This window comes from Lepisma saccharinum, chromosome 7 (assembly GCF_977018435.1).
Source record: "Lepisma saccharinum chromosome 7, izLepSacc3.1, whole genome shotgun sequence".
Taxonomy (NCBI): domain Eukaryota; kingdom Metazoa; phylum Arthropoda; class Insecta; order Zygentoma; family Lepismatidae; genus Lepisma; species Lepisma saccharinum.
This window is the reverse complement of record NC_139235.1, coordinates 92,214,681-92,234,465: the sequence shown is the minus strand read 5'-3', so window position 1 is coordinate 92,234,465 and position 19,785 is coordinate 92,214,681. Positions and strand designations below refer to the sequence as shown.

General features: G+C 35.3%; 1 protein-coding gene across 9 annotated transcripts in view; it reads right to left on the bottom strand.

Moving 5' to 3' along the window:
- The window catches only part of LOC145990020 (chromatin remodeling protein domino-like), a 195,899-nt gene that overhangs the window by 127,915 nt on the left and 48,199 nt on the right, over nt 1-19,785 (bottom strand). For all 9 annotated transcript variants that reach the window (XM_083125625.1, XM_083125624.1, XM_083125623.1 and 6 more), the window contains 5 exons: nt 18,882-19,019; nt 17,504-17,678; nt 9,399-9,585; nt 4,950-5,086; nt 1,710-1,896 (listed from right to left, as the gene is read on the bottom strand). In XM_083125625.1, coding sequence (XP_082981751.1) covers nt 1,710-1,896; nt 4,950-5,086; nt 9,399-9,585; nt 17,504-17,678; nt 18,882-19,019 — 824 coding nt within the window. The remainder of the gene's footprint in view (nt 1-1,709; nt 1,897-4,949; nt 5,087-9,398; nt 9,586-17,503; nt 17,679-18,881; nt 19,020-19,785) is intronic.

Here is a 19,785-nt window from a genome sequence, read left to right as displayed (position 1 = left end):
ACAGTAAATGACTACTTTATTTTACAGTGGCCTCCTCCATTTCCCCCTCATAGCCATACCATCCTCACCTTCTTTATTACTGTTGTTTTCTGATGCAAATAACAAAACTAGTTCAATAATAAAATAAAATTACACTTCTTTGCAGGTAATTAAGAACAAAGATGACCAGTTTTCTAGAACTTTAAACAACTCTGAAACAATTTCTAGCATATCTGATATAGAACATTGAAATATTTTCACACTTTTCATACATGTTTATATATGGATACAATATCAATTAATTTGTAATGTGTACAATAATAGTTCAGACAAACAAATTATTGGAATTTTTACAACATATAAAAATCAAATGACAATTATTAGTACAGATTTAAAAAGGAATAATAAATTACTGAGACTGAAATACAAAACAAGAAATGTACTTAATGTCTGGTACAGCAAATTAAGAAACTTTACTTCTCAGAAGCTTCAAGTTTTTTTAATTGTTCTGCAATAGCCTTTGCTTCTTCTTGCATCTTTTGTCGTTTGGCTTGTAAAGCATGGTTCTCACTTGCTTTACGTTTCATTTCTTTCATTTTGTCTTCTTTGTGATCACATTTCTTTCTCATCTTCTGCAATGCTTCTTCATATCTAATACGTACACCTTTAACACTCTGGATCATATCTTTGCTTACTTCTACATTTCACACTCCTCCCACCACTTTCACTCATATATGGCACTAGTAAGTAAATATTTAAAATTCTGTTCTAAATGCAGTAAACACACAATCAACAATATTGTACACAAAAGATGGCAGAAAATAAATATTTCCCTAAACAGGACACTCCATTTTTTTACTATTTTGTAAAAAAAGGAAGGAAGAAAAAACTTAAAACTACTCCCTAATAAGGGAAATCAGATGAACACTGGTTAACTTTGGACATCAGGTTATCTTTATTATGCGTTTTCCCCATCTTGAAATATATTTTACGTCATGTAAAATATCGAAATCGGTTAATTAAATTTTAAAAAGTGCAAAATTTATGAGGGTATACACTTGGTCACCAGCCCTGAAATCACATTTAAAAACAAGAAACAGACAAATAGATATGAGTTCCTTGCTGAAAGAGAAATGCTACAACTCTTGGATTATCCACAGACAGGAGCATATTACAATCCCTCAGTTTTGCTTCATTGGGAACCATTAGTCAATTACATGATTTTCCCTGAGATTTGCATTTTTTTCAAATTCCCCGAGATTTCCAGGTTTTCCAGGTGTGTGGGAACCCTGTATATACCACTTTTGAACCCGAAATGGACTCTGTTTTTGAATCAAAATTTTGCTTTCGTATTTACCAAAAATATGTGCCTCTAATCATCATGCATTTTCAAATTTTCTACAGTTATCAAGTAATTGTGTACACAGTGGAACCTCGATTTTATTTTCAGGGGACCAAGCTGAAAAAAACTTAAAATGTGGGAAAATGTACAATCAAGGAAATTATTATAGCATTCAGCTCTCCTGTGACCAAGATTGAAATGTATAGTGTGGGGAAATGTAAAACTGGGGAATATAAAATCAGGTTCATCTGTATTGTTATCTAATTTGACAATGACATACCTTCACAAGTGTAATTTTCAAAAAATGGTACTTTATTTGTCACATGATGCTGGGAAGCTAAAGGTAAGTATCTATGTAATTATATTTTTATCACACATGTATACATACCTTGAATGGATCATAATCCAAAATATTCCAAACTATAGATGCTGTATGGTAGGTCAAACCTTCCATTTGGAATGGAGATGTAGTAGGGCGTACCTCAAATAAGTTAGGGTGGTTACACACTTTTCTTAACTGCATCAAGACATTAATTACGCTTAACAGGTTGCCCGTTGCCAATGTTTCTTTCGTTCTGGAAAGTAAAGGGTAACAACACAATAGATTTCTTGAACATTTAATTATGGATTAAGATATAATTAATCACAATGCAAATAAATAAATGAATCCGAATTTTTCTCAAAATATAAAAAGAAAAAATTTCAGCTTATCTTACTATATTAACACCGTAAGCTTGTTTACCACTAATTTGGTCAAAATGGAAACTTGCATTATGTAATTATGTCTAGACAACTGTTATACAACAAGGGATCCTTTTGTTATTTTACACCATTTTATGCATATTTAGGATAATTATGATGATGTGAAAGAGTTGTTTAGATGAAATTGAAATGCCTATGCTGTAACTTGAACGTGGAATCTTTGATGGTAAAATCATTCCGTGCTTAGTCATCAAGGCAATTTTGGGTCAGAACAATAAAATGTTACAGGAGAAAAAAAATTAAGATGCTATACTTAAAATTGCTCATCCAACTAATTTGGAAAACATTATCCTTAACAAAATTTCTCCAACAAAGTGCACCATTGTATCATATCATTGATTTGTTGTTTTAAGTCCATTTATGCACAACCTGGGAGCCCTTGATTACAAGGCAACGATGCTAACACTGCATCATCAGGGAGACCCTATTTGGAACATATCATTGTTGATATTATGAATATAACCAACTAAAGTTCAGCTGCCTTACATACCAAGGAATGTCATCATCTTGGCATAATCGTGAAGCTCCCAATGTTACTCTATGAGACTTTAAGCACTATAATCCCACAGAGATATTATAGCGCGCTCGCCTCAAATATAATGTGCCTCCCATATGTAGTATATTTTGCCATGCTGTCCTCATTAATACCATGGGATAAATACAGTTACCAGTGTTATGGAATCTTAATCTCCCCTTCTCATAGTTGCTAGTAAATCTTAAGACAGTCAATTTCAAATGGTAATTTGCAGGATCAAAATATGAAATAATATGGTATTTTTTTTAAGATAAATACTTGATACTTGACCTTGAGTGGTAAAATTTCCAACCAAGAAGCAGGCTTTCCATGGGAACCACCTGTTCGTCACAGTTGTACACATCAGGAACAATTATTTTGGCAAGTTACTTTTAAATTATTTCTTGATCAACAAATACCAATGTCACTGTTCCTGTGTGACGGAATGTGCAAAAAAAAAAAAAAGTACACCAGAACACTTCAACTTTGCACAATTATGCAAACTGTATCTTCTATAACAAATGCCGATGTTATGGATCCTTTGTGATGGTAGGTGTGAACCTAATCTGTTCAATGATGCAAAATGTTCTGATACAAGGTGAAAACCCACAGCAATAAGTAGAGGCCTGCATATTCATTTTTGACAGAAACAAGAAATGTGAAATAACACATTGTAATGTTAATTTTTCATGTTTCTGAAAGGTGTGAGGTGAATTTTTCCTACTCTGTTTTGTTACGACATGATGCAAAATGAGCTACAAAATAGACTTTTAAACACGAAATTTAGTCTATTTACTGACGCAACACTTATCTGAAGTTCGAATTATCCTGAGCGCTATGCAATTCACAGAAAATTCATTAATTCTGCTGTAAATATTTGAGAAGCAAAAATAGACCCCTTTATACAGGAATAAACTTAATTCTCTGGTAACTACATAAATGTGATACTACATATGTTATTTTGTGTAGTAAGTGCAGTTTTTAAATCATATTTAGGATTATATTCACAAATTTAAAACCAAAATTTAATTTTATGTACCCCTTTTCATCTGATTTTTCACTGTTTTAAGACTGAAATTTTATTTACTACTTTTGAACCCGAAATTGACTTCCTCCCCGGTGAACTGTTTTTGTACCGAAATTTTGCTTTTTTTATTTACCAAAAATTTGTGCCTTTACTAATGTGTGATGGAAGCTATGCACCTGACCTCACCCAGAATCTTTCACTTTGTTTAGTAATACACACAGTTCCAGTATAAGGTGAAAACACATGGGAGAAAAGCCATTTCATTTCTATTCGAAAGGATATGTGGTTTAATGTACCTGTCAGAATTCATCTACATACAACATGCACCCTAGTGGGCAAAATTTGAAAAACAAAAGTGAACATTATATGGAGACGTAAATAAGGTACCTCAACATTATACGGCATATCCTTAATAAAACTTCGCCAACCGAGTGCACTATTGCAACATATTGTTGTTATGAATATCACTATGTAAAGATTAGCTGTGCAGCTTCATTGTATATCAAGGAACATCTCCTTGGCATAACCGTGAAGCTCCCCAACGTTACTCTATGAGACTTTAAGCACCATAAGCCCATCGAGAGATTATAGCGCGCTCCCCTCAAATATAATGTGCCTCCTTATGTAATTCATTTTTTAGAAGCAACTATTCTATTTCTACACATGCTTCATGATGACAAATTTAACTTTCTTCTCATCCACATTGCCTTCACTATTACCATATATAAATACTCTGCACCACTTTCTGCTGGCACTGGAAAATCTCCGAAAAATAGGATACTTAGTTTTACCTTCAAATACGAATTTTTACGGATCAATCTATGAAACAGTATGTTCTCTTTCAGAGAAATACTTGACTCTAGACGACACACTAGATATCACCTTGAGTGGTTGAAACATTCAAGCGATGAAGTAAGAGGTTGGTTAGGTAGTTCGGATGGTCGTGCTGGTACATAATAGCAGCATAACAGGATTAATCCATTCTTCAGATAAAAGTTATGAGCAAGTTACAAATTCTGTGTGCTGTAAGCTGCTATTATGTACGAAAAACCTTCAAAGCTCTTAGATTATATTATTGCTGAAACAACCTAAATATTTCAAACAACAAAGGCTTCAGAATAACCAAACTAAAAACTGGTCTTTGCCACAGATTGTGCAATATACTGTATTAAATGCTTCACGAAAAACCAAAGAACTTGAACTCAAGCTATAAAATAATTATACACTACAAAATCCTAACTGGAGGGGAATTCTCTCTCTCAGGTAGCAATTTCATTTATTACTTAGCTTCCAGAGTAAACACTGCTAATAAAAATTTCACTTACTTGGCTCTTGACATGAAGTCATCATACAAGTATCGCTGACGCTTTGAAAGTCTGCACATAACAATATGCTCAAATTTCTTAGGCAATTGTTTCTCTACTTCAGTCTTAAGTCTTCTCAACAGAAATGGCCGCAAAACCTGAAACAAATATATAATAATGTCAAAATCATTAACAGGACTTAAGCTAAAAATAATTACTTATAAACAAGGATACATAGAATATTAATTTAGAAAAATCTATTACCAAGATCTCTTTACATTACGTTCAGAATTGCGTGAATTCACATTAAAAATATTTCCATAAAATATATGACAAAGGCTATAGATGAGCTTTGCTGCACAAAATATACTACCAATTTATATCACCCACCCTAATTGTTAAACAACCCTAAATTTAAGTTCATGTAGTTCAGTTCTTGCCAATAGTAGGGTTTCACACTCATTACTGGCACTTAGGGTACCAACATGAGATGCCAAATTTCTAAAATTATTGTTTCTTTCTCCAAATACGTTTATTTACAGTGTATCTAAAGATATCTGTTGGTGGACACGTGAAGAGAAGTAATTCACTAATAAGCTTACTGTTAATTTTTCCATGCAATTTCGTCACCTGTCTGGTAGCTTGTCAGGCATGTACAGTAAATGAACAGTAACTTATGCGAGTGAAATAGCTTATTTACAGCCATTTTTTTGCAAATTGTACTGGTGATTATAGTAACTGCATATTTCAAATTATTTGCATCCACAGGGCCAATTCTACAACAAAATTTTCAAACAATATTTATCAGTGTGAAATGGTTAATTTATTCTAAGTGCAATCTTTCTCTTTTACTGTTGACTTATTTTAAGGAGGTGGGTGGATTTTTAGTGAGTGGTTGCTACATGTTAGTACTATCAGATGGGACCATAATTTTTGATTAGTGGCAATTAGTGGGACTAGATGTATCTCCTTGATTTGCAAATTTCCTGTAAATTTACAATTGTTTACAAATAAATTGCCTTTTTATATCTCCTTGATTTGCAAATTTCCTGTAAATTTACAATTGTTTACAAATAAATTGCCTTTTTATGGGATTTTTCAACATGTGTGGACAATTGTCAAAAGAATGGTCTTTTCTCATGGTTACATGCAAATGTTAAGTAATTTGCATCCATATGGCTGATGGGAGAGCCAGTTTTTAGTAATTTTGAAACCCTTTCTTGGAAAAAAAAAAAAAAAAAACTTTATAATTAGCATTTAAAAAAGTAACTTTAATTTTGTTACTTGAATATGTCAGAAAATCAAATGTATACAGTGTTTCATAAATACTTAAGGGTTAAAAAAAATATTGCAAGTATTGAACTTATGTAAATGAAACCAGTCCAGAACGAACGAGAAACTCAAACAGTTTCTTTCCACTTACAAATGTTCAATGTGTTCACCATGGGTGACACAGGACGCATCGGCATGATAATCTACTTCATGCCACATTCGCATCAACGTGGGCCTGTCGATAAGTGTATCCCTGCGAATGATACACACCCTTAGGGCTGCAATATTACGTGGCATCAGTGAAATGAACGCCCTGTTTCCGATGAAACCCCACAAAAAGAAGCCACACGGTGTAAGGTCTGGTGCACGATTTGAGCGTCACCTAGAGGCAGGGATGTTAACTCTCAGTTTAACAAAACACACACAAACTGCGTTCCTCGATCGTTCTGGACTGGTTTCATTAACGTTAAGTTCAATAGCTTACTTGCAACAAATTTTTGTAACCCCTCAATTATTTATGAAACACCGGTATTAATGAACAAAAACAAAACTGAAATATTGTAATTTGTTGTTGAGAGACGGGGCGATAAATGCCCTGATGTTGTCCTGGTCTGATCCTCAAGGAGTATTAATATGCTGGTCTGTTATGGGCCAGCAGGGCTCAGAGAGTTAATAAAAATGCTTTTACATTATTAGCTTGCATTTTCTTAAATACAAAATCAAAATAAATTTACAGAAGTGGATAACACAATCCGCTTGATATAACCAAGTGTCTTGTATAATTTATGCTATTCTTCTTAAAAAATATGTACTCATATTGCAATATTATCATACATCCAGCATATTGCATTTCACAGAAATGCAGTTTTCGTAATTATAGTCATGATGCCATGGAACAACACTGGGAATGCAAAGTTTGAAGCACTACGGATTATACACATTGATACAATTAGCTTATAACTACCATAATTATTCACTATTTTTGTCTATTTCAAGAACAGGTGTGCTACACTTCTTACCAGTAATATTTTCTAATAAGTGCCGCCTTTGATGAGAAAGACCACATGCTTATTCAAATTTTTATCTGTAAATGCTGATTTGAAAGATTTATTTTGTTCAATTCTGTATTTCTTAGAACCATACTTCTGAATTTAATGATTTTCTTCCAACACATGTGTGAGAAAGAACAGTCTTTTCTTTACTTTAGTCCAATTGAATAAAGGACTTACAACAACGATATGTTACATCAGTACTACAGGCTGTTCGTACCTTTTGCACAAAATATAGAGGATGAACCTCTTAAGACAAATTCATCACAAGGGAGAAAGGGGAGGTATGTTATAAAGACGACAGAAAAATGTCAACTGACAATTTCATACAGTCTTATAATGAAAAATGCTACGGAAATAGGACCAATTCTATCCTTTAGCATGTGAAATGCCATAAGATTTTCATTTTACATGGTAGCATTTTCGTCATGGTATAAATATTATGGAAGATGTTTCACCCAAAGCAAGCCTTACCAACTACATTATTCACAGTGTAAACAATTCAACACGTAACGTTTTTCTATCACCTGAAGTCAAAACAATTTGTGAATTCACCCAAAGTGACAAGCTGCTCTGTGTTTTGTATCACGTAACGGCATAGTCCATGAATCTTAAAACTCATGTCTATGTTGAGATCAGTGCAGGATATCGGGGATATTGAATGGCCCCTGTTCTACTGAACCTCTCGGTCAGATTGTAACTGTGGGCAACGACAAGTGTCCACCCATTAGAAGATACAATAACTGGCACTTCTAAAAAAACAAACTCCTTTTCAATCATTCCAATACAGGCCTGGGGCAGGTATGGGAAGGTTAGCAGATAAGAGTCTACACTACAAAATTACCAGAAAAAAAACAAGCTATATGCAGAGAATCTTCTGAAATTTAACACACTACAACACACTACAGTGAAATGCCGATATTACGAGGTTCATTCAGAAAATAAAGACCATTTGGTTATACAAAATGAAAAACAATATTTATTGGAAAAAAAACAATTCTGTTACATACCTGAAGCTTCCTTCACTTCTCTACATAAGTACCTCCTACATTTAAACATTTGTCGTATCTGGGCACGAGCTTCAGAATTTCCATGTTATACTCTCTGCCACCAGTTCATTAAGCCAGGTGGTCACTGCATTCTTCAACTCTTCATCACTTCCAAAACGTTTACCGCCCAGAAACCATTTCAGGTTAGGGAAAAGGTGGAAATCGCTAGGAGCAAGTTCCAGACTATAGGGTGGATGATCAAAAATTTCCCAACCGAATTGATCCAGCAATTCTTGAGTTGCACCAGCAGTGTGAGGGCAGGCATTGTCATGCAGAAGCACAATTCCTCCAGAAAGCATTCCTCGCCTCCTGTTTTGCATGGCTCACCGTAGTTTTCTTAAGAGTCTCACAATAACGATTTGCATTGATCGTAGTGTCTTTTGCCAGAAATGCGCAAGCAGACCTTTGTTTGAATGCAGTGACCACCTGGTTTAATGAACTGGCGGCACAAGAGTATAACATGGGAATTCTGAAGCTCGTGCCCTGCGACAAATGTTTAAATGTAGGAGGTGATTATGTAGAGAAGTGAAGGAAGCTTCAGGTATGTAACAATTGTTTTTTTCCAATAAATATTGTGTTTTTCATTTTGTATAACCAAACGGTCTTTATTTTCTGGATGACCCTCGTATATTAAATCTTAATGGTCACAATGCAGTCAAGTGCTATAAAATTTTCCCAGATTTTGCATTTTTCCACATTTCAAATTATTTCACTTTGAAAACCGTAAAATTGAGGTTCCACTGTATATGCTACAAGAAGACTGCCTTCCTAAAGTACTTGTAGGAAACCCAGGTGGTCGAAGACAACAGTGGGTTACTGATCACATCCACAATTTACACTGAATATGTGTGGAGCCATAGCCCCACACCATCTATACGCGTACTATGTACAGACACTTCTGGGTTGTAACTATTCCATTCAAAGTAAATGGCATCATTACAAGCCACAAGTGTCAGTGACTACAATTCCACTTGTCGCTGCAGATTTACACAAGAACTAACTGAATAAATCCCTTTACAGTTCACTTTGATACATAATAAATGATTTCTCTTTTACGTGCATCAAGGTTTATAAAGTAACGTATAAATATGCTTACCCACCTTATGCAGACGCTTGATAATACTGTCATTATATTCTGAGTTTCCTTCAATCATCCCAGTCACGGGATTTGAAAACCATTCCTTGAATTCTCGATGAGATTGAAAAACGTTTGGCATTAGGAAATGCATTAGAGACCAAAGTTCCATCAAGCTATTTTGAAGGGGAGTGCCAGTGAGTAGAAGTCTCCTACAAAGAAAAAACAAAAAACATATCAAACATTTTTATATTCTAATTATAACAATCACTATTTAGTCAGGAATACAGGCACATATTTTTGGTTAATAAAAAAGCAATATTTCGGGTTCAAAAGCGGTAAATAAAAAAAAAAATTCACCTTTATAGCAATGAAAAAGCGAAAATTGTGAATATAATCCCAAATATGATTTAAAAACTGAACTTACTGCACAAAATAAATATATCCCTTCTAATAACACATTTATGTCATTACCAGAATATTAAGTTTATTCCTGTATAAAGGGGTCCATTTTTGCTTCTCAAATCTTTACAGCAGAATTAATAAATTTTTCGTGAATGCACAACTTGCAAGATAATTCTGACTTTGGTAAATAAACTACATTTCGTGTTTAAGAGTCTATTTCGCATTATTTCTTGACAAAACAGGGTAGGAAAATGCACCTTTCAGAAACATGAAAAATTAACATTACGTGTTACAAAAACGAAATATGAATGCCTCGTAGTCATGAAATATAGCCAGATGAAAAAGGACATGGATGTCAGTAGAAATAGCAGCTACTTCCCTTTTTCACATAAGAACCATTGCTTTTTCTTTTCATGCAAAATTATATACAATTTTAATTAGGGCTTACCAATACAAATGCATCAACTGTTGAAATAGCCTATGAAAGTGTCTCTCATTTCACAATACAAAAAGCTTTCGAAGTTGATGAAAGTCGCCTTTCTTCCTCCACGAGCTTGAAAGCAATGATAAACACTCTAGCAGTCAAAGTTTTTATTTGGTTATTCTTAGGGCTGACCCGATACCCATGCATCGATATTGGCAGATACCAGTGGTTTATCCTGACAATTATGCAAAATTAGAAGCTTCTTTTTATTTTGCACCAGTTTTGTATGAAAAAATAAACTTTTTGATAACATGTAATTTAATATTCTGGTGTAATTATTGAATATTTTCATGTAAAACTCTAAGGTAAATTGTTTCCTATAATTTGAGTGAAATACTTACACAAAAATGTCAATCAATATTTTGAACAACTTTTAATTATTACAATTTTCAAGTATGGATATCGGCGAAAGTATCAGAATCAGTTCAGATTGATATTGTCTCAGTTCTAGTTATTTTACATTGATTTTCTGCCGCTTTACAGTGTATAGTTTGTAACTCGCAATAAAAATAAAATGTACAGTACCTTTTGATTCAGTTCCAGTAATTTAAACTGCCTAGCATCCAACAGTATCAAATTATTCAAGTTCTATGAAAAATTCATGTTTACATTGTCGGGTCTAATATAACTTTACAGGCTATTTACTTTCAAGACATTTTTTTTTTAAATGTTTCCAAACCCCACATGAAGCTATATCAGTTTCAACATAACCAATACTGTCCTAGAATCCACGTATCTTGTAAATCAATTGACACTAGTATCCAAGATTGTATTCAGAATGATCCTTCTTCAAATTTTAATATAACCCTTTAGTTTTTGGATACTTATCATACGGCCACTAGTGTATTAGGAAACCCAAATACACAAAATCTAAATGTACAGCTTCCTTGCATATCAAGGAATGCAGTCTCCTTGACAGAATAGGGAAGCTCTATAATGTTAATCTTTGAGGATTTTAGCACCGTAAACACATTGCGAGAATACGGCGCGCTCACCTCAAATACAATGGTACCATGCATAGTCAGCCAACATCTTTTATACCAAGTTGATTTCCCTAAAGGTTTACTACACGATTGAGCCAAACCATATTTCAGGTGCCCACTGACTTATGGGCAGCCAGCCACACATGATATTACTCCAACTTTACCTTTTAACGTGGGCTGTACCAAAAGTAATGCCAAATTGGGCATGACTTTTTTTTTAATTAACTAGCACAGGTTGTTGAAACTCCACAGGTTGATGCACTAATGCTTCTTTCTCTATACTATGTACACTGTTTACTATGCAGTCATGTCGGCTTCACAACAGAAGCAAGCAAGAATACTTTTGCATACAGAGTAAAAGCATGCAGAGGAAATTGACCTTATTAACAATGTGCAGCAAACCTTGGTATTCACTATTAAATATTGGTCATGGTACAACAAAAATGGTTTTGTGCATTTTAAAATTTTACTAACAACTAGGGATGGAACAGATTAATCAGTAACCTATGGGTAGGGGAATGCATAATTTGTTTTTTGACATAAATAAAAAAATAAATGTGAATAACACATTGTAGTGTTAATTTTTCATGTTTTTGAAAGGTGTGCTATGCATTTTGCTACCATGTTCTGTCACGAAATAATGCAAAATAAACTCTTATAAACATGAAATTTAAGGTTTATTTACAAACGAGACACCTTCTGATGTCTGATTTATCCCGTGAGTTATGCAATTCAATGATAATTGATTAATTCTGCTGTTAATATTGGAGAAGCAAAAATGCAGAAACAAAGTTAATACTCTGATAACTACATACATGTGCTATTAGAAGTGAAATGTTAATTTTGTGTAATAAGTGTAGTATTTAAATGAAATTTAGGATTATATTCACAATTTTAAAACCAAAATGTATCTTTATATAACACTTTTCATCCAATTTTTCACTGCTTAAACACTGAATATTTATTTTATTTACTGCTTTTGAACCCAAAATTGACTGTTTATGTAGTGAAATTGTGCTTCTTTATTTACCAAAATTATGTGCCTCTACCTATAGATATTGATAGATATAAGCATATTGGTGTACTGATTTATCATTAAAATTACCGATAATTTACCAATCTACAGTGTGTATAAATATCTTTTAATTTGGTGCAATATTCTGTCATTGTGTTGCAGGCGCGGCTCGTGCATTATTTACCCGGGGGTTCACTGAAGTCATGTGACATATATTCAGTTTCCGCAAAATAGACTTCCTTCGCCTAACAAAAGGATGGGGGGAGGGCTTAAAAGATTTGTCCAGAATTTTTTTTACCTGGGAGTATAAGGTTTTGTATTAGGGGTGTGCGAATAAAATTAGGGCTGAAACTACAATAAATTGTGCCTTTATGAAAAAAGTTGAGTTTTCTTGGAATGCCATGGACGTCCTCAAGTAGGGGCAGGTAATATATTTTTTTTCCCCAGGAGGAGCAAAAAACACTCTTTCAGTCTGAAGTTGCTGCAACGCTTTTATAATAATTACCAAAAATTACTGTGACTGAAATTAAATTATATGCGTGTAATATATAATTTTTGGTTTACTTTCGATTTCCATGGGGGGCGGCCCCCTTTTCCCCTTCCGGACGCCCATGCCGATTAATCAGAACTGGTCCTACATTTATTAAAGGGAAATGGCAACTAATGGCATGTGCATTATAGAAATCAAACCTGAGACCCTTTTCATTGATACGCGACAGCTTTGTTCAAATTTGGGGCTGGTCGACCAGCACACGCTTTTTTTCAGTGGACAAGGAAGTTTATTTTAAGTTAATTATGTGCATTTCTATCGGTCATTTCTTACCTGCGTGGACAGCAACGCCTACAATGCATCAAATGACATAACCTAGGTAAAGTCCATCCCTCGCTTCACTCGCAGCATCACTTAATACTTTCCAACAAGTATCCAAGCACTTCAAAAACTAACAAACTTGAGACGATTGACACCGAGCGACAACGAGTCACGTCTTCGCGCCATTCTTTCTCTTTCGCGAACCCGAAGTGTTTCCACCTTTAAGGAAAAACCTCTGAATGCATGCACGAGCTATTTTGGTAATGTATCTCCTTTATTTTAATTCATCGCATCTAATTCCAGCTTTTATTTGTTTCCACTCATCCATCTCTGCCACAATCTTGCATTTATTCCAAGAAGTTCGGTGCAAAAATGATACAAAGAGAATATTGAATATGTAATGTGTGCGCTTCAAACTTGAACCGCACACAGCAACACTGGAAGGGAGGAAGCAGCGAGATCGGAGCCTTGTCCCGCGCCTTCTGCGAGAGAACGAACTGCGCATGACCGTTGGGTGTCGACATAGGTTCTGCAATCTCATCTTCCATGTATTTTGTCCTATACCCTCCTCGAGCTTCTGCTCCCGCGCGAAGCTTTCACAATGGCAAGAGCTGTCCTGTGGGGGTTCAACTGAGGGTCTGTATCAGGGTGGCTGATTCGCGGTTTCTTCTTCTCAGCAAAAGAGTTCGCCGTATTACAGGCACAAATACATGACTTATTGTGTAGAATTTTTAGCGAAATAATGTGGAAATGTAAAGACATTGTTTAGTGTTCATTCTCAAGGTGATTATCGTATATTACTGGGGGTTCACTGATCCTGTGCGCTATAGGGCCAACCGCGCCTGTTGTGTTGTAACATTTAAGTATATGAACATACGATCTTTATTCCCTACTTTTTTAAAAAGTAAATGTATAATTATGCAGCTTCTTTTATGTTGCGTTCATCTGGTAACATTCATTTATTAAAGAGGTCAATGGGCTATTCAGATTTGTCAAGAACCATTTGGGGTTTTAATTAATCGATTGATTGATTTGGTGTTTTAGTCCATTTTAAGCACAGTAAAGCTAATCGGGACTGGACCTACAGTTTAAAATGGGATCTGAATAACTATGTGCCTTCACCAGGTATTGAACCCGGGACCCCTTGATTACAAGGCGACAACACATTTTGAGTTTTAAATCGGATCAATGGAATGTTGATTATCGATCACAGTATTTTTTCTATCAGTACCTTATTGGTTTTATATCAGTACAAATCAATCCATCCCTAATTCAAATTAACCTTTCTTTCCTTAATAATCTGTCTCCAACAGAGAACACAATTGTAACATTTTGTTTTCAATGTAATTGTTTAAGAACATTAAAGTAAATATCAAAATATGTGAAGTCCAACTGTGCAGCTTCCTTGCATACCAAGGAACACTATCTCCTTAGCAGAATCGTGAAGCTCCCCAATGTTACTCTACAAGACTTTAAGCACCATAAACCCACTACAGAAAATGGCACGCTCGTCTCAAATACATGTACAATGCATGTATACAAACAGTCAACATAAAGTAGAAGTTTATAACGAGCTTACTACAGGACCTAGCAAATGCACAATAGTAGGTATAGAAGGTCACAATACTTCTTTGTGAAATATCAATATCCTGGGATATGTGACAAATGCACAATTACTGCAATTATATGACAATATTGTGTGGCAAAGTGGGTTTCTTCATTATTAAAATTATATTTCTAACAACTTTAAACAGTTAAGAGTGCTCAAGCATCACTTACAGTGGGAATTGGTGTACGTACTGGCTTTGGTTGAATATTGATTTCTTGGTAGTTTATTTTTACGGGATGTACCAAATGGCACAGTCAATGCAAAAATGTGTAATTGTTATTTATTTCTGCACTAGTATAGAATTTTGTGATTGCAGTTATTTTGTTATACGAATCTCATGCATGAAAATTATGAAACTTTTAAAATAATTCTTCAACAAATTGATATGTTCAGTATTGGTTCAATGTGGTGTCAAGTCAACCCTACTTGCATGTGAACACTTCAATGTAACAATTATTATATATGGTGTAAATTGTATTTGAAAAAAGTTAACATCTACCATAGGATGACATAAGTGAAAACTTTGTTAGCCAGGTGATTTAATACTGAATGAAAAATCCTGATATGGAAATGGTTTACATGACACTGTGTATGCATGTACAGCGGAAACTCTTATTTTACTTTTTTTTCAGGGAACAAAGATGGAAAAAACTTGAAAAGTACGCAAATATAAAATCATTTTACATGTTGCATTATTTGAACTTGGAAGGTGGAATATACAATGCAGAATGTTGACACTCAGCACGGCATTTCTACCCTGAAGGCGAGTGTTATGTTAGATCTTGAAAGCTCGAAGATCATTCCAGAAATTGGCTGGCTGATTTCCAAAGAGAGTCTGTTTATCACTTGTCACCACAAAAGCTTCAACAAATCTCTTGTATACGCGCAGAAAAAAGCTGCAACATGCAGAGGACATTGACATTGAGTGCAGCAAGCTTTGGCATACACTATTGAATATTGATTATAGTAACATGAAAATAGTTTATGAATCATAAAAATTTACTAAATATAAATTAGGATAAAAGTGTACATGCAATGTGAAAGTTACAAGTTCCTGTTTCAAACCTTGGTAAGTTGAACATTACTGAAGCAAGCAAGTGTAAATTCTGTCATTCTGAAGTTGTACAACTTCTTTGCATACCAAGGAACACCAGCACCCTGATAGAATAGAGAAGCTCCCCGAAGTTACTCTTTGAGATCTTTAACACCATAAACCAATTACTAGAGTATGGAGTGCTCATCTCAACTATTGTGCATTATTGAAGACCAATATGATATTTTCAAGGAACTCCCAGTAAATACACCTAGTATAATGTAGTGCAGAGGGAAGGTGGTATAAATACGCAACACAAAAAAAATTGAAGTGTTTACTAGATATAGGGAAGAAAATTATGCTGTACTTTAGTTATAACTGAAGCCGCATTAGCTCAGTCATTAGTGCATCTGACTAGCATGCAAGTGACCCAGGTTCGTTCCCTGCGCGGGGTAGACCTGGGAATTTTTCCAACCTTTTTAAGTGGCTCCGGCAACCACCCAGCGTCGTATAAAGTGGGTACCTGGAGGAAACTCTGGGAGGTAAAGGCAGCCAGGGGTATGGTGCTGATCAGAATTCAGCTGTGATCAAGTACGTATGGGGCCCTAACTCCACACCCCCTATATGCCTTCATGGCATGGTGCAATGCACAGGGGAGCACTTTTACATTACTTTTTTTATATCTACTAGAACCAAAACCAAACCCTAAATCTATATCTAATCCAATGCACGCAACTCCACACTGATACCACTTGACAACAAACTGGATCATCAGCATATATGATTTGCACCGCTGCTATGATTCAATCAGTGGGTCGGTCCTCTCAACAACACCTGGGTTCGATTCTCATGAGTTGATGTTCTTGGGTAAGAAATATTCTGCAACTCCTACATAAAGCAGCTCTGAAGCTCACCTCGACACTAATCAATGGGTAAGTAGGGCAATAATGAAACATTTAGGCAGGCAGAGCATTTTGCTGATCACATCTTACCTCCACCCTCGGAATGTACCTTCATAGCCAAGAATGCAATGCACCAGGAAGAGCTTTTTATATGACTTTACCGTTGCAACTTTTTTTTTTTTTTTTTTTTTTTTTGGTTGCTTCATTTGTATTGAATTTATTATTAGTGATATTCACAAGCAATATCCACAATAAAGTACCAGTCAGTTGGCACCCTGCAAATCATGTAAAGATAGTATAAAATATATGCTCACAGCATGAATGAGGGTTTCCTATGCTACAAACATCATTCTACTGCCCTTCTAGCCGATTTTACTAACTACACCAGTGACACAATTAGGTTGTCCCTCTATGCACAATGCTACTTTACAAAGAATCACTCTGGTTGTTGCATTGATGGAATAACAAAAACCCGTGACACTACGTCCCGTAAGGGCCTTAGCCCATCTCCTGACTGCCAGTCTCCCTCCCACAATCCTACCTACCAGTAATGGGGTGATGTGGGGTCAGCAAGTCAAACCCTCAGCCGTTATAGGAGATTTTTATGATAGGGTTATGCTACTCACTCCTAGCTCCCCAATTTCCTCACGATGGTGGATTGCCGCCGGTTCTATACATAGGCTAAGACCCAGGCACACTCAAATTCATGCCATCCCACAGTCTGAGCCCAAAGCACAGCACCTTAGACCGCAGACCACGGAGGAGGACTCATTGATGTAATACCTAGCACACATTGTTCATGCAATAAACAATGTAGTTTTTCATAATGTATGGATACGATGGGTTGCAGAGAAGAAAAAGTGAAATAAAACAGACAAGGAAACATACCTCTGGGTCTGAAAATTTAAAAGCAACTGCCATCTTTGTGATTTGAAATTCTTTATATTTTGTGCTTCATCCAATATCAAGTACTTCCATTTTTTTCTGCGAAAACTTTGATGATCTTGAATGACTAATTTGTATGACGTAATACATACATGGAATGCATTTGGTTTTGTCCAACCTGCAACAAAAATAAATCTTATTAGCGAAATTTGCATCACGCTATGAAACTTACAACGGTAATACACAAACATGTTAAACTCTAAATGCTAATAAGAATTCCTCAGGGAGAGGGTAAAATAGAAGCAATTTTGGCCTTCAGATTAATCTTACCCTCCCTACCTCCCTGCCAGTCACTCCACCAGCTGGAGAGAGAGTCTCAAAACGCATGCAGATCAATTCCTTCACATTCAAGATTTTGCAATCACACATTCAGTTAATGCACAGTACAAACGTAAAAAGACTCATATACCATGGAGTGAAAACATGCCAAGGCCAGGGAAAGAATTAAAATTTTCTACATTAAAGCTTTCTGTAAAATCATACTATACTAAAACCTAAAAAAAAAGTAAAGTGTTCCCCTGTGCTTAGCACCATGCCATGAAGGCGTATAGGGGGTGTGGGGGTAACGCCCCACACTTTCATGATCCTGTCGTCATGCCCCTGACTGCCTTTACCCCCCAGGTTTCCCCAGGTACCCATGTTATTCGACACTGGGTGAGCGCCAGGGCCGCTTCCATCATTAGAAAAGTTCCCGGCCGGGGATCGAACCCGGGACCTTTAGCATGGTAGTCCGACGTGTTACCGACTGAGCCACCGTGGCCACTAAAACCTATCATGTTCATTCCAAAAAAATAATGTTGAAATCATAAATGAAGAATTGTTTAATGCTAACCAACCAGTAAAATATGTATTGACAATTTACAGAAATACGTAGATATTAGAGAATATAACACACACACCAAACGTTAATAGGATCTAAAACATCTGTAACAGCAGTCCCGCTACTTTCACCAAACAAATTGCCAGACTTTTCCAGTTTTTTGAGGCAGTTTTAGAACAAGTGTTAAGCTGCACTTGCTTTTAAAAATAATAACAAAGTCCACATGAAATTGTTAAACGAACTATAGAAACATTTTTATGCAGATCATTTCCCATTAAGAGGCTGAATTCACGAAAAAAAAAAGGAAATTTATTTTTATCCCTAAATCCTACAACACATAACGCTTGATTTTCCATGACTTTGCTCCCAAAATTTCACTCTTATGTTAATTTTCCCAGGTTTTCCAGGTCAGTGGGAACATAAATCATACTACATATATAAAGTACAAAATCATTTCAAAAATAATACTCAACAGAAAAAAGACAAAAATATTTCAGTTACCTGTCCGTTTCTGCCTGCGTTCCTTCTGGGAACCATAATACGTTAAAATTTTAAAGCCTGGGCACCATTTCTTGAATTCTATTTCCCAATTTAACATCACAGAGGTAGGAACTATGATTAAATGTGGACCCCAATTACCTAAAGTGAGGAAAAATAAACAGTTTAAGTTAGCAATTCTGTTAAGGCCATCTTTGCACAAATTCTAAAAAACCTTAGTAAATAACCTAATTTTATCATACTATACTTTTAAAGGATCCACAAAGTAACATTGTGCTAGGATCATGGGTTTTAAAGATACATTTTTAACACCTGAAAAATGCAGAAAAACCTGTGGAATATGAAATTGCAGCATGTATACCAAACATTTATTGTTCATACATTTGCTATTATAACTACTGATATAATCCGAGGACATACAACAGTGGAGTATGTGCCATAAATTATCTAATGTTACATGTACACTAAAGAAGAAAACTAAATACTATGGGGCTAGATGTATTGAACTCATAAGAACCATAATGAAACAACTTCGTATCGTATCAAGATATATTTGAATATTCAGACATTGTAAACAATTAGATCTATGTTAATAAATTGTTCAATCTATTAGCTCTCCTTTTGAATTAAGGAATCTACTTGCTCGATATAAATTGCAGAGTATAGTGGCTTGCAAAATTCATTGGATGATTTGGTAGGATGAGATAAAGCAAGCACAGAATACTCAAGGGAAGATGAAAAGGGAAAAGGAGGAGGGGTGGGGGAAGGAACAAATGGAAAGGGTGGAAAGGAGAAATGGAAAAGAAAGTACTAGACAGTGAAAGAAAGTTACATACATTAATGAAAGTCTTTCTAATAACAGATGGTGCCAAGTGAAGAAGAAAGGAAAGCAACATAGCTGACACCT